This window comes from Tiliqua scincoides, chromosome 13, assembly GCF_035046505.1.
Source record: "Tiliqua scincoides isolate rTilSci1 chromosome 13, rTilSci1.hap2, whole genome shotgun sequence".
Taxonomy (NCBI): domain Eukaryota; kingdom Metazoa; phylum Chordata; class Lepidosauria; order Squamata; family Scincidae; genus Tiliqua; species Tiliqua scincoides.
In genome coordinates, this window is record NC_089833.1 from 16,268,484 (window position 1) to 16,284,882 (window position 16,399).

General features: G+C 48.0%; 1 protein-coding gene across 1 annotated transcript in view; it reads right to left on the bottom strand.

The window, feature by feature from the left end:
• The window catches only part of MAP2K3 (mitogen-activated protein kinase kinase 3), a 37,603-nt gene extending 29,563 nt beyond the window's left edge, over nt 1-8,040 (bottom strand). Inside the window, exon 1 of the mRNA XM_066640541.1 lies at nt 8,010-8,040. Within this exon, the coding sequence (XP_066496638.1) occupies nt 8,010-8,025 (16 nt within the window). The 5' untranslated portion in view covers nt 8,026-8,040. The remainder of the gene's footprint in view (nt 1-8,009) is intronic.
• Between the last annotated feature and the right edge of the window lie 8,359 nt (nt 8,041-16,399).

Below are 16,399 nucleotides of genomic sequence, written 5' to 3' on the forward strand. Positions count from 1 at the left end.
TGCTCCTTGGGTGATTGCCCCGCATCCTAATCACATTAAAACGCAGGGATGGAAAAACAATAGCACAAGGAAGTGAGATGGGCCTTGGAGCCTTCTCGGGGTCTCCCCAAGTGACCTCACACCTGTGGGATCCAAGCTAAGCAAAGGGTTGGAGCAGCCAACTCGAGAAAATGGCCTGATCCTGCAGCTCGCTAGAACTGTTCAGAAATATGGGCCGGTCAACCATTCTAGATCAGCTTTCTCAACGTTTGTCCCCCACCAAACCACTTTGCATGGTCCACCTATTGAAAGTACCACCAGAAGTAACTGGAGATGATGTCATCGCCAGTTACTTCCGGATTGGGAGGCCAGATGTGACACAACAAAACACCAGTAAGAGGCTCGGGGTGGACGGGATTGCTGTGTAAAGTATGCTTTGGAGTTCTGCCTGCCAGTCCAAGCCTCCTAACACTGTTTGTCGCATCATGTGGCTGGTCTGGCTGCTGGGCGGCAGATGTCCAGGGGTTCCACAAGTACCACTAGACACCACCTCAACTACACCGGTGGCACCTGTATCACTGGTTGAGAAACACTGTTCTAGATACATTCTGAGTCTGCCTGAGGACTAGAAACCTGACACTCCCCTCTACTACAGAGGTCTCATGTGCTTCCCTCCCATGCAAACAACTGCAGCAGGATTGACACTTTGGGAGGAAAATTATGAAGTCCCAGGCAGCTGCTTTGCGGAGAAGCCAGTCCTTTGACTCATTTAGATTTTAAACCCTTGAGTCAAAATGCAGTTGAGATGCTAGGAATCTGCTTTTATCTATGTGCATTCCATAGTCCCACACACGCCCACCAAGGGGGCAGGAGGAGCAGAGCTCAGCCCCTCCCCTGGGTCCTTGTTTTCCCTGTTGGCATCCCTCCAGCTTTAACAAAGTTGACTCCAGTTCCCAGATGAGTCACCAGTGCTCAGGTACCCCACAGGCGCCCTCTTCAGAGAGCTGGCATGCCCTTCATGTTTTGGTAAGATTTTTTGTTAACTCCATTTTTCCTGTGACTTTGCAACATAACGTGACTTACAGGTAAAACTAAAGCATTAAATCAAATGCAAAAGAATAAATAGTAGTGGCATTAAACCCCACCATTCCCAAGAAGGGGGAAATATATAATCTACCCAGCAGCAGTGGCATAGCCAGAAGGGGTGCAAAGCACTACGTCTTGCAGGGAGCCTCACTGAAGTTTGCAAGGTGCCCCTTGCTCCCACCACCTGAAATGGCTTGGAGGGGGAGGGACCCCTTTCACCCTGCGGTGCAGCTCCCTGCAAAACTTAGTGCTTTGCGCCCCCTCTAGCTACACCACTGCCCCGCAGCATCCCAAATCAAAAGGTCTTCATCAAATCAGTGGGGAGTGGGAAGAGGTGAGCCTAAAGTGGGAAGGCGTTCCAAAGCCCAAAGGAAAAGCCCCATGCGTGAGCTACACCTGCTGTGCTTCCAAAAGCATCAGCACACAGGATGCTGGCAGACCGAGTCCGACCTTTGGCCCATGGAGCTCAGTCATGGCCAACACAGACCAGCAGCAGCTGTCCAGGGAAGGCTTGTGCGTTCTCCCACCACAGTGGTTCTGCTTGTGCCCCCCCCTTCACCCAAAGCAGCACCATTTCCCTTTTAAGAAGCACAGCCCTGGGCCCAGGAAGCCAGGCCCATCACACATGCTTTGGCCAGTGAATCAGCTTCTCCATTCAGAAGCATGATGCTGATTCATTGCACCAGGTTACACGCCAGCAGACAGGAAATGGGAGTCCGGATTCTCTCCACCACAAGATGGCTTGGCTGAGCTCAACTCGTGGGCAGGTGTGCTGGGACGTCACTCCCAAGAACCCTTCCAGTGCCCTGGGCATCAAAACGCTGGAAGGAAGGGTCCCTCGGTAGCCAAACCTCAGGGGGTTCCACCTTCCACTCCGAGGATCCCAGGTAGCAGGTGCAAAGACAGATCCACACCTGAGATCTGGGGAGCCTCTGCCCCACTGTGGACAAATTAGGGCTAGATGGCCAAAGCTGCAACCCAGTACACACGTACTTGGGAGTAAGTCCCAATGACTTCAAAGGCACTTCCTTCTGAGTAGACATACACAGGGTTGAGCTGCAAATGGCTCGGCTCAGCTCAGCAAAAGGCAGCATTTTATGTCCCGAGGGCAAAGCATTAAAAAGCAGCATGTCCTGTTCATGGGACAGCATCAGACCTGTATCCCCCCCCCCCCAAAAAAGCTGCCTTTGGTTGAGTAAGACTTTTGGGGACAACAGTGTCAATGCTGACTGGCAGTGCCCCCCCCCCATGGAGGGTGGGGCTCCCACAGCCCTACTTGGTGGTACCAAGGATAAAATCTCAGACCTGCATGGTGAGGATGCTCTTCCACCAAACTATTCCCTAGTTCAGTGATTTTCAATGTTTTTCTTCTCAACAGACTAAAGTTTATGGTCTTCTCTACAGCTTTGCCTCTGGTGATGTCACTTCCAGCTTCCAGGTGACCTTTCCGGGTTCTGCATTGGCTGTGCCAGACAATTTGATACTACAGACCATTGTTGTTGGCAACCTTCAGTCTCGAAAGACTCTGGTATCGCGCTCTGAATGGTGGTTCTGGAACAGCGTCTAGTGTGGCTAAAAAGGCCGATTCGGGAGTGACAATCCCTTCCACAACGGGAGCAAGTGCAGTCTGTCCCTGGTCTGTCTCCCTGGCTATGGGCCTTCCTTCTTTGCCTCTTAGCCTCAGCCTGTTGGCCAAGTGTCTCTTCAAACTGGGAAAGGCCATGCTGCACAGCCTGCCTCCAAGCGGGCCGCTCAGAGGCCAGGGTTTCCCACCTGTTGAGGTCCACTCCTAAGGCCTTCAGATCCCTCTTGCAGATGTCCTTGTATCGCAGCTGTGGTCTACCTGTAGGGCGCTTTCCTTGCACGAGTTCTCCATCAAGGAGACCACTACAGACCACTGCCCTAGAAACAGAGCCACAGGACCGGGAAGACTTTCTCAGTGATTTTCAACCGCTGTGCTCCAAACTCCCGCGGTGCATCTGCGGACCTTTTGCGGCACACCAGTTGGAAGAAGTTGGCCCTTCAAGTGTCCAAGTATCACACTTTTGGGGGAAGGTCTTAGCATGATGTAATCTTTACAACAACCCTGCAAGGTAGGCAAGTATTATCCACCTCCATGTCACAGCTAAGGCCGAGAGGAAGTCGCTTGCCTCAGGGCACCTAGTAAATTATGGCACATGCAAGAGCCAAATAGAGGAAACCGTGATTCATAGCCCAACCTCATAAGGGATCCTCACATGTGATGCTCAGGTGCAGGATGTCTGTAGCTGGGTATGCACTGCTGAGGGAATGACTATACCTGGGTTCATTTTTAGGAGACCTAAATTCTTGGTGCACTGGACACAGACCACAGCTGCACTGTATGGACTGTGTGAATAACTGTACCCAGGTCCAGATTAAGGAGACTGTAGCTAGATGTACCCAGCTACAGTTTAACATGCAATTGGCCCTTCAGTCACACACGGCCTCATTCCTCATAAGCACAAAGGCAGTACCAGGAGATAAGGGTAAAGTGGTAAAGAGCCTATATAGCCTGCAGAAGGCCCCAGGTTCAATCCCCAGTATCTTCAGGTTAGGAAAGGAAAAGATTTCTATCCAAAACCCTGGAGAGCAGGACATTTGCGCAATAAACATATACATAAATTTAAAAGAAATAAACCTGGTTGCATGGATTGCCGACTACTAGGTCACTTTCAAAGATTGCTCTTAAAATTATTCGTATTGCTTTTGATTAAGGGGGGGAAAAGACCAGATTGAGGTCCATCAGCAATGTTGAGCTGGAAACCAGCCTTGCAAATAAATGTATTTAAACAATTACTAGTACATAAAGATGAAGAGAAAGATTTCAGGCCTTCCCACTCATACATACCTATGTTAGTCATTGTGACATACTAAGAGCTTGGAAGAAAAATAAGAACTCTCCTCTAATTGACACAAACTTCCCAGCCTGGTCGCTTGGAGGAGACTCTTACTCACCGCAGGTGATCAGGCAGGCAAGTGGCTATTTAGATGCTTGCCCAACAGGAAACCAAAACACAATCAACATTTCAGTATCTTGCATGCTAGCCTCTTTCCAGTTACATAAGTAGTAATTACACCTGTTACCTCTTAACTATGTGAACTATGTGTAGTCCATACCTCAGTGCTCATTAGCCGGTCACTTAAAAGAGTTTCTTAGCCTTTGATGTGGGAAAGCAAAGAATCACGAAATGTTCTTCTTCAAGCGAGAGACCATCCCTTATTAAAGCAAGGTACACTTTTGGCAAAAAATGGACGGATCTTGCGGGTAGGTCAACACTTTGCCTTAAAATACTCTGCGTGTGTTACTTAGATGGACTATTGTACTGATCCAACAGGACCCTCATGTTTCTAGCAAGAAAAAATTTAAAGGTGGTTCACAAGCATGTGGAACAAGGGAAGCCAGAAGGGGGCGACTACTTGTGTGCAGAGTTAGAGGGTTGTGATGAAATTGCCTTAGATCAAGACACACATGAAACACCTTCCACAACTGACGCAAATCCTCCGTTAATAAACCAATACTCTTATTGCCAATTTATAAAATACACTTAAGCGTGCCAAGCACCTGATAACAGCCTGTGGCTGGTTCGTTCCCATAACAAGCCTGATTTGTTATTGAGCCCATTTTACACAGATGGAAACTGAGGCAGAATGTCACTGGTGAGAAGAGATGCACGGAGGCCCTGGCTAAACAGGAATTTGAATCCAGTTCTTCTAACATCTAAGCTCTAGCAAACCCTGCTCTGTGGGCCACGCGCGTAAAGTTAAACCGTTATCTGAACGCTGTTCAGACTCCTACAAAAGTGAACAAAAAACATGAATTTGCCTGACCAGTTCATCTAGCCTGGCATGCCACTTTCGACAGAAACTATCTTGAAAGTCTACAAGCAGTCAGGCCTCGGATCTGCCTAGCTCAGAATTGCCTGGCAGCAGTTCCCCAGGGTTTTAAGGCAGAAATTTTCCTCCGCTCCCTCTGCGTATAAAGCATGCGCTCTACCACTGAGCTAAGGCTCCTTTTGTAACATTGGGTTACCAAAACAATCGAAAGCAGAGATCAGTTTGCTCCAAGGTAACCCCACCAGCTCAAAAGCCTTGCCATCATTTTCTGCCAATAAACTTCCCTTATTGATAATTCCATCTTTGCTAATACAGTACTAGGACAGGTGTGGTCTTATATCCACACCTGTTCAACTCTCTCTAGCAGGCTTTATCTGAACAGCATCCTTGAATCACTCAGAAGAACTTCTCTCTTCCCCCCTGCTGCAAAGCAAGCTATGGAGACAGCAATGAGCAATGAGATTATATACTTGCAGCTCAGAGACACATTGAGAACAAGCCACCAGACCCCCCCCCCACAGAGAGAGAGAGAGAGAGAGAGAGAGAGAGAGAGAGAGAGAGAGAGAGAGAGAGAGAGAGAGAGTTGGGGTTCTCACTGTGGCATGAACAGATATCCCAAACAAAGCATGATACCAACTAGCCAAGCCGGTGAGGATGACCTATAGCTGCTCAGAGTTACTATACAACACAGAGAGGGGTCCCACAACTCTGCAACAACACCAGAAATTTGAACCTATATCTCTGTATGTGTCTGTGTCTCCCCAGGTGCCACAGGAAAAGCACAGGGGGAAAGATCGGAACAGGTAACCTCAGCCTCTGACGCTCATCAGGACATGCAAGACACTCTATAACCTTTCTACATGTACACAATCACACCAAAACACAATCACAATAAGTATTTATTTATTTATTTATTTATTGGGCTTGTAATCCGCCTTTCTCCCCAAAGGGCACCCAAGGCGGTTATACACATATTCAGTGTATACAGTACATTGTAGATATAGTACATGTATAAAACTCTCACGCACAAAAGCGCCTCCTTTTAATGCTTTTCATCTCATGGCACACTGACAGTGCGCTAAAATTGTCAAGGCACACCATCAGTTTTTTGACAGCCGACCAAGCACACCCACATACCTCAAGGACACTATTAATAAATGACTCTCCCCCAAACTCCCGTGGCACACCCGCAGACCACTCGTGTCACACCAATGTGCACAACAGTGGTTGAAAATCAGTGTATTCACACATTCTATAAAGGTGTGGGGTCAAGAACATTTTATAAGTCAGATGGGGACCTGGCTGTCCCATAGGAAGGGATAATGCACTGTAGCTGATGGGGACACACACACACACACACACATGATCCCACAATCCAAAGCCCTGAGGGAGAGGAACCTACAAGCCAACTCCATGGCAAAAAGTCCCACATCAAAAAAGGTATGTGTGACCTGACCTGAACTTGCAAAAAGAAAATGGCCTTGTAAATCACAGATGTGGGAGGGAGCACCTATAGGGCAGTGAACAGAAAGGGATGCACCGTCTTATTATACTGTGGGTTTAGAAGTAGGCTAGCTCAGAATGCCAGATGCAAGGGAGGGCACCAGGATGCAGGTCTCTTGTGTGTGCTCCCAGAGCTATCTGGGGGGCCACCATGAGAGGCAAGAAGCTAGACGGGACTTTGGCCTGATCCAGCAGGGCTCTTCTGATGTTCTTCTCATGTTCTTATGGGTTAATTACTCCAGAAAAGGGGGGCAGGAAATCTGAAGTGGTTGAAAGGAGGCCAGTAGACCTTTAGGAAATGGGATACCCAAAGCCCCTAACTATAGAAGACGATGCAAGAAAGAGGGGCCACGCACAACTTAGAAGACCCAACTTAGAAGCCCCCCATCCCAAGGTTTCAGCAGCATGACATGAAGGGGGGGACACATTTTTGTTGTTCTCAGAAACAACTGGGGGTCAGAAATTCCAAATGCAGCTCACCCAGGGATCTACCAGGACATCCTGATCTAGTCTATTAGTATTAAAATATTGATATACTGCTTTTCAGCAACAACAACAAAGTTCACAAACGGGTTTCCCAAGATTAACCATCACCTTGGGTTACTTGCTCGGGAGTAAGAAAAGGATCTGTGGAGCACTTGGCCTCATGATTCCAATGGAGAAATCCAGGGAGGGGTGGCAAACATAAAACAGTGCAATCCTACTCATGTCTAATCAGAAGTAAGGCTGCAGTCCTGTCCACTTACCTCTGAGTAAGTCCCATCGACAGTAATGGGACTTACTAGGCTTGGGCTCTTAGTCCCATTGAACTCAACAGGATTTACTTCTGAGTAGGCATGCATAGGATTGCACTGTCAGTCACCGCAAGAGAAAGCATTAGACCCAAACTCCTGAAAATCCCGGGGGGGGGGGTCACATAATTTTGTTTCAGTTTCATGCATTGCATCTCCTTGCGGCGGGGGGGGAGCACACACAAACTGAGGCTGCCACCCTGGTCACACTTTCCTGGGAGTAAGCTCCACTGACTATAATGGGACTTACTTCAGAGTAGACAGGCATAGGCTCGGTTTCTGAAACCCATGTCCAAAAGATCCCAGGCACCCCAGCGGACAGCACAATCTTCTGCACGTCTACTCGGAAGCCTGTCCCACTGGGTTCAATGGGCCTTACTCCCAGGTAAGGGCGCCTAGAGATTGCGGCCACCAGCACGGGGTTTTTTGATCGCCCTTGCACGGGATGCCTTTCCAGCAGCTCGACCCCAGGCGGGTCTCCTCGGAAGCAAGCCCACGCTCCCGGGTAAGTGTGGAAAGGATTAGACCCTCCGCCTCCTCCCACTGCCTTCCGATGCCGGGAAGGCGGAGGCTCCCGATCCTCGGCGCTCTTTCCAGGGAGTAAGCCCCGCTGGACATCATGGCGCTTCCTTCCGAGTAGACCTGCGCTGGGAGGCGTGCAGACACCTCGACCGCAAGCGGCACACCCCCCCACACACCGCGTTCCAAGGGGCTTCCTCGCGAGCAAGCCGGCGCATCGGGCTGCGGCAGGTAAGAGCGCGCCCCAGCTGGGTCTCTGCCCCGATCCCCGGGTACCTTTGGGCAGGGACATGGCTGGCCGGCTCCCTCCAGGCTCCGATGCGGCTGTGCGCGGGCGAGGCGGCCGGGAGACGTCTCAGCAGCAGCAGCAGCAGCGGGGCATGCCCGGGCACCCAGCGCGCGGGGCCTGCGGAACGCACCGCCACCCCAGTGGCCACAGCCAGCCAGCCAGCCCGCACCTCTCTCCCATTGGCCGGCTTCTCCCCAGAGAGGCGGGGCCCCCTCTTGGGAGCCACGCCCTCCTCCTCACCTGGCTCAGGTGGCCTGGAAGGAAATGCCACCTGCCCGCGCGTGCCGCCAGGTGCGCTCCACCTGGGAGGCTCCACCGGTCCTGCTGCAGGTTCCTGGCCTCTCTGGCTGGGCCCCAGCAAGGGGCTGGCTTGCAGGGATGCAGGGAAGAGCAGCCAGCCTCACCTGGTCCTAGAGCAGGGCTCTCCAAACCCCGGCCCGGGGGCCAGATGCAGCCCGGCCAACCTCTTGTCCCCTGAAAGCCTCTGGCCCACTCAGCTGAACACGACCAGAACTGGGCTCTGATTGTGTCTGGAGGGTGTTCTGAGGGCCAGAGAGGTGGAATGAAGGAGCCCAGTCAGTCATTTATTCACTCATCCATCTCTAATTTATTTATTTAAATTTTATATTTATATTGTTTTTCTGGCCCTCCACACCACACCGGATATTTGATGTGGCCCTCTGGCCAAAAAGTTTGGAGACCCCTGTCCTAGAGCATCACTCAGCATCTTGCTCTGGGGGGCAGCAACAGCCCCTCCCCCATAATAGTGCAGCTGGAGGGGGGGCAGGCTGAGGGGCTGGTTAGGGCAGGGGGGAGATTCCCGCCAGAGGAGTTCCAACTAAGGTCAGTTCCAACGAAGGTCAGAGCATTAGAAGTCAGTGGGCTGAGAGAAGCAGGGCCCCCACCGACCCACCGCCTGAGGCAACCATCTCAGTTGGCCTCATGGATGGGCCTATTCTGATCCTGCTGCTTCTCTCTCTCTCTCTCTCTCTCTCTCTCTCTCTCTCTCTCTCTCTCTCTCTCTCCTGGACCGCTTAGGACTGTGGAATGCGATTGCACAAATGTTATTGTCTGGGGCATCATTACTGAGCCGTGACACGCCCTGTCCCTGCCAGCCTCATTCTGTTTGCCCCGAAAGCTGTCCAGAGCAGCTCAGGTTTAATTAACTTTCCCTTCAGGTGGAAGGGGTGTGAGAGCGCAATTTCTGATTTTATGATGGCAAATACATTGTATTATACAGAGACTCCAATCTGAACCGACGTGCTTGCGCTCCTGTGGCCTCTGTGGCGCTTCTGTTCACATTAAGCATGCCCAGCGCATTAAAAGGTAATCACATGCCGGGAGGCAAAGTGCCCGTGTTAACATTCAGATGGTTCAGTGATGCATCATCAGGTAGCATCACTACCACAAAGCAAATTGCTTGCCAATTGGGCCACATTACATCCTTGCAGTGGCACCCAAAGCGCACTAGAAGAGGGCAATGTTGCATCAGGGGGGTGCTGCAGCTCAGCGCATCGTGGAGCCCTGTTGCAGCAGCAGAACCTTCAGGCGCCCCAGTCGTGCGTCAGTCCTCCTCTTTACTCATCAGCCTGTAGTTCGGTGCTCTTTCCAAATGCCATTGGGCAACGCGGCTGCAATCCTGGGATGGAATCCCATGCATGCTGACCTGGGAGGGAGGAAGTGACTTCCAAGAGACCATGCACAGAATTGGGGCCGTGTCACTTTTTGCAAGGGACCTGGAAGGGGTGCGTGTATGTACATGTATCGCACCAGAGTCTCCAACGGGGATCCTCTGCAGCCTGACCTACTGCAACTCCAGCTGTCCCTCTCCAAGCCAGGACGGTGTGAATCAAGGAGCTCCTGCTCTAGACAGTAGTTCTGTACCGCTCTGGGCACTGTCAGCTGAAACCCACAGTCTGAATTTGATCAACTGATCTCACAAATTATTATTATTATTATTATTATTATTATTATTATTATTATTATTATTAACAACAGTATTTATATATCGCTTTTCAACCAAAAGTTCACAAAATGGTTTACAGAGAAAATAAAACAATAATGGCTCGTACTAACTCTGTATGTTTGTATATTGAGGTATAATTTTGTAACTCTGTATACCAATCATACCAATAAACAACTGAAAAAAATGAAATAAGTTTTCTTCCTGAAAAATAAGCATTTTTGGGGTGGCCTCTCGGACAGCACCACCACCACCCTGCAGCCTGGCTCCTGGGGCCAAGGGCCCCACCTGACCACCACTTTCATAAGCCACTGCTCCAGCCAAAACTTAGTTAGGGGGTGCAGAGCTGGATTTAAGGTGTTGAACATAGCATATGGCTGCAATCCTAACCACACTTTCCTGAGAGTAAGCCCCAATGAACAAAATTATTAACAGTATTTTATTAACAGTATTTATATACCGCTTTTCAACTAAAAGTTCACAAAGCGGTTTACTGAGAAAAATCAAATAACTAATGGCTCCCTGTCCCAAAAGGGCTCACAATCTAAAAAGATGCAAAAACAACACCAGCAGACAGCCACTGCAAAAGACACTGCTGGGGTGAGGTGGGCCAGTTACTCTCCCCCTGCTAAAAAGAGGAGCACCCACTTGAAAAAATGCCTCTTACCCAATTAGCAGGGGTATCCAGGGTACCAAATAGGACTGACTTCTGAGTAGAACTGGTTAGGATTGTGTCCTATGTTATATATAGATATAGATATAGATATAGATATATGCATATAACATATATGTTGAACATAGCGTATGCTATATGCCCCAGCAGCAGTCCAAGGTCAATCCAGCATGGGAGGTTTTAAAATTGGCTTTAAAAGGAGGTTAGGCAAACTAATGGAAGGGGAGAGGTCTATCAAGATTGACCATATGACTTAAAGGAATATACAGGGGCACTTTTCCACCCAGTAGGAACTAGACAAACAGTGTGGTGAGGCTGTTTTCTTTTTCTTTTTTTACCCTTAAGCTTCTAGAGTTGTGAGTTCACCAAGGACATCTGGCTGGCCGTTTTTAGAAACAGAAGCAGCCAGAAACAGAAACAGCCAGGTTGCCCTAGGCTGACCTTGGTCTGATCCGGCGCAGGAATGTATAATTATAGTGGGCAAAGTACATCATTAAATGGGCAACATCACAGCTTACATTAAAAGGGTCATTGTGGCAAATCTGGGAAAAGGAAGGGTGTTGAGACCCTGACCAGGCGTGGACCATCGAAAGATTTTGAGAGGGAAGGTGTCTTAAGAGCAGACATGCTCGTTCTGCCACCTAGTGCTGAATAATAAGTCAACCTGTCGATTTGATTAAAGATAGAGCTTCCAATGGATGTTAAGCACAGGGAAAGCTACACATTGTTCAAAGTATACACATTATACAATTTTTTTAAAAGGAATTGTTTGTTTTCTACAGTGGTTACTGAGTCTCCCCATTTCCTGCTTCTACCTGAGACATGCCTGGGCAAGCATGAACACACACAGCCCTTGACAGTACCCCAAGGACGCTGGTACAGAAAGAGTTAATCCCTCTTCCAGCCTGCATAAAATCTGCTTGCAATGCCTGCCTGAATCCTGATTATGCCCTCACAGCATTGAATTTCCAGTGAGTGCATGGCCTGTGCATTTGAGATATAGCGCCTATCTAGCGCCTATCTAAGACCCATATAGCACCTATCTAGTGCCTATATAGTGATTATCTAACACCTACACAGTGCCTATCTAGCACCTATCTAGCGCCTATCTAACACCTATATAGCGCCTATCTAGAACCTAGCACCTATCTAACACCTTTATAGCACCTATCTAATGCCTATCTAGTGCCTATATAGCATCTAGCACCTATCTAGTACCTATCTAACACCTATACAGCGCCTATCTAATGCCTATATAGCACCTATCTAGCGCCTATCTAGCACCTAATACCTATCTAGCGCCTATCTAGTACCTATCTAACACCTATATAGCGACTATATAACGCCTATCTAGCAACTATATAGCGTCTATCTAACACCTAACTAGTGCCTACATAGCGCCTATCTAGCAACTATCTAAAACCTATCTAGCGCCTATCTAGCACCTATATAACACCTATCTAGGGCCTATCTAACACCTATATAGTGCCAATAAAACGCCTATCTAGTGCCTATCTAGCACCTATATAGGCCTATCTAACGCCTTAGCGCCTATCTAGCACCTATCTAGCACCTATCCAACACCTATGTAGCACCTATCTAGCGCCTAACTAGCACCTATCTAAAGCCTATGTAGCACCTATATAGCACCTATCTAATGCCTATGTAGCACCTATCCAACACCTATATAGTACCTATATAGCGCCTATCTAGTACCTATCTAGCACCTATCTAGCCCCTATCTAGCGCCTATCTAGCAACTCTCTAGCGCAGGGGTGTCCAAAGTTTTTGGCAGGAGGGCCACATCTTCTCTCTGACTCTGTGTTGGGGGCCAGGGGGAAAAAAGAATTAATTTACATTTAAAATTTGAATAAATTTACGTAAGTTTACATAAATGAATATACAGTAGAACCTCCAAAGTTGACCACCTCTCTATAATGACTACCTCCTTAAGTTGACCTAATTTTCTAGAGCTTTGGGTTTTTCTAGACCTAATTTTCTATAGCCGTTTTTCCCCGTATGCTGACCACCCCCCTATGTTGACCAATTCCTCCAGTCCCTTGGGTGGTCAACTTAAAGAGGTTCTACTGTATTAAAGATGAACTTATATGAATGAATGAAGGTCTTGCAATAGCTCAAGGTCTATAAAAGGCCTTGCACAAAACAAGGCTGGCCTTTCCTTTGCTGCCGCTACTGCATCACAGACATGGAACAGCAAGTAGTGGAGGTAGCCCTCATCCCACAGGTCACACGAGAGGTTGAACAGTCACCCTCACGCTGAGAGCAGTTGCGTTGGGCCAGTGTGGGCTCCAACAAATCTCCGGAGGGCCAGAGGCTCATTGGAGCCTGGGGGCTCTCTGAGGGCTGCATTGAGAGGCCTCGAGGCAAGTGGCCCCAGGGTCGGGGTTTGGGCACCCCTACTCTAGTGCCTACATAGTGTCTACATAGCACCTATCTAGTGCCTATCTAGTACCTATCTAACACCTACATAGCACCTAGCACCTATCTAGCGCCTATCTAGCACCTATATAGTGCCTATCTAGTACCTAACACCCATATAGCGCCGATCTAGCACCTAGTGTTATACACTATCTAGCACCTATATAGTGCCTATCTAGCACCTATCTAACATCTATATAGCACCTATCTAACACCTTAGTGCCTTAGTACCTATCTAACACCTATATAGCGCCTATATAATGCCTATCTAGTGCCTATCTAACACTATATAGCGCCTATATGCCTATCTAGTGCCTATCTAGTACCTATCTAACACCTATATAGCGCCTATATAGCGCCTATCTAGCACCTATCTAGCGCCTATATAGCGCCTAGTACCTATCTAACACCAATATAGCGCCTTTCTAGCACCTTCATAGCACCTACCTAGCACCTATCTAGCGCCTATCTAGCACCTATCTAACACTGATCTAGCATCTATCTAGCGCCTATATAGCACCTATCTAGCACCTAACACCTATATAGCGCCTATATAGCGCAAAGCCCCCCTGGCCCCCCCAGCTACGGCCCTGTCCTGAGGTGCTGTGCCAAATGCCTTAGGAGGCATGCCAGCTACCCCTGCCACTCCTCTTTCTGCTCTCTCAATTCAGAAAAGAAGAGGAAGTGTCGAGGAGAGGATATAGTGGGGTGGAGTGTAGGAGACACTCTAGCCCACCACTCTCTTCTCCTCTACACTTCCTCTTCCATGCTGTTGTCTCTTCCTGTTTGAATCCAGAAAACAGGGAAAGGAGCAGAGGAAGGTGCCTCCCCCCAATTCCCACCTGAGACAAATATTTCAATTAGATTCATGGACAGATCATTCTTGGGTCAGTACCCCTCCCCCCCACACTGACCTCATCCCCATTCTGGTCAAATCATGGCTGCTCCTGCAGTCTTTTAAAAGCAATACATAATAAGGCTACCTACCCTGTACTTTGAACCCTGAATCATTGATTAATCAATTGTTAATTAACCATTGTTGCTATGTATATTTAATTCATTGACTGATTAATTGTTGCTAAGCATATTTGATTCACAAGCTTATTACACAGTTATTGCAATACTCTCTTGGGCTGCAATCCTGTGCCCACATTCCAGAGTGTAAACCCCACCGAACACAGTGGGACATACTTCTGAGTAATCATGTGTAGGATTGCACAGTTAGGGTGTCGGACCAGCACAGAGAAGCCCCACCAGTAGCTATGGCCATGCAGTCCTGAAGTCCCACTGTCTGTCCTGTGCTCGTAACTTATGAGCAGGCAAAAATCAGGGACTTTTTCAGAGTTTCGGGAAGGAAAATGAATTGGTTCCTGCCTGCCTTGTACTTGGAAACATGACCCAGCACTTCCTTGAGATTTGGCCAACAGAACATTCCCTTGTTGTGTTTTTCGAGGAGCCCAGAAAAGGTCAGGTGGCTTTGCAGAGGACTGGCCAGAAAATGAGCATTCTCTGCATGAGTAGAGAGCAGGCACACATAACAGGGTAGTTCTTACATTTTCCACCCACCTCCATTCCACAAATTCTTCAGGCCCTCTCCAAAGAGAATGTGTGCACCAGGGCAGGGGATAGTCCTGTTTGGTGGATCACTAGGAAGGGAGGGAAAATAGGAAGTGACTCTATGACAAAATTGCGCTCCCTTCCTTTGTATTCTAAAAATGGGACCATCACAAAAAGGGGGGCTGTGACTAGCTCCCCCCCTCCAGCCTATAATTCTAGCAGGGGCCCAATCTAAAGCCACAAACCATGGGCTGGATTGGAAGCTATGGTCTTATCTGGTCATCGGTGGCTTGACCAAATTTCACTCACAGGCTTTTTTCACTTGCACGGTGACTTGCTCAGCCCTACCTGGTGATTGAACCAGGGACCTTCTGCAGGCAAAATCCTGCTTGACCACTGAGCTGAAGGCCCCTCCCAGAAGGGACCACCCTTCCCTGCTTCATTATCTAGCTTGTCTTGGTATTTGGAGTGGAGAAAATGCACTACTTCAAGTGGAGAGAGTTACTACGGCTGCAAGCTGAGCACTTTTAGGAACATCCTACATACTGAGCAGATACCTAGTTGACACTCTGGTCTCAGGCTGAGACTTGTGTCAATTGCTCAGCACCTGTTAACAATTGTGTTTCAGGTAGTTTGGAACAACACAGAAGAAAAACTTATTAAAATCATCAATATAGCACTACCAGGGGATAGCAGAGTGGGAAAAAAGAGCTGGAAAAAGATAACAAAATACAAAGATTTACAAACAGAAATTGAAAGGCTGTGGCAGAAGAAGACCAAAGTGATCCCAGCGGTGACTGGCACTCTCGGTGCTACTCCAAAACACCTGGAAGAGCAGCTGAACAGCATCAGGGCCTCAGAAATTACCACCCATCAACTTCAAAAAGCAACATTACTGGGAACAGCTTGCATTTTATGTTAGTATTTATAGGATAAAAACCAGGCATCCCAGGTCCTTGGGAAGGTCTCAGGGCCCGATCCTATCCAAATCTCCAGCCCCGGTGCAGCCGCAATGCAGCCTGGAGGTAAGGGAACAACTATTCCCATACCTTGAGGAGGCCTCTGTGCATGCCCTATAGGTACAGTTGCACTGGAAAATTGGATAGGATTGGGCCCTCAATGCCTGGATAAAACAAACCAGACAAAATTATTATTATTATTATTATTATTATTATTATTATTATTATCTGCTAACTGATATGTATTTTATCTTGTTTTAATGGTTTTTACTTGTTCTTTTATTTTTAAGGTTTATTTGTATTTTACTTTGTTTTCTATTTTAATCTTGATAGTTAGCCACCTCGGGGGCCCTTTGGGGAGAAAGGCGGAATATAAATCTAATAAATAAATAAATAAATATGATGATGATGATGATCGCACAGTCAGACAGGTTTGCTTTATCCAGACATCAAGTCCTTCCCAAGGACTTGGGGTACCTCGTTTTTATCCTGTTTTCCTGCTATAAATATGGTCACAAGATATTATTATTATTATTATTATTATTATTATTATTATTATTATTATTATTATTATTATCCAAACAGAAAGAACTAGGGGGGAAAACAATGGGTTTCATGTCATTTTGATGATGATGATGATGGTGATGGTGATGTTGATGATGAAACCATCATCATCATCACCGGGAGACTGATGTGGGTTCCAGGCCAGCCCTGGAGAGGTGGCACCCTGATTGTTGGGCCAAGAGGGTCTCCAAGAGGGACCCCCAAGAGGGTCTCCAAACGCAC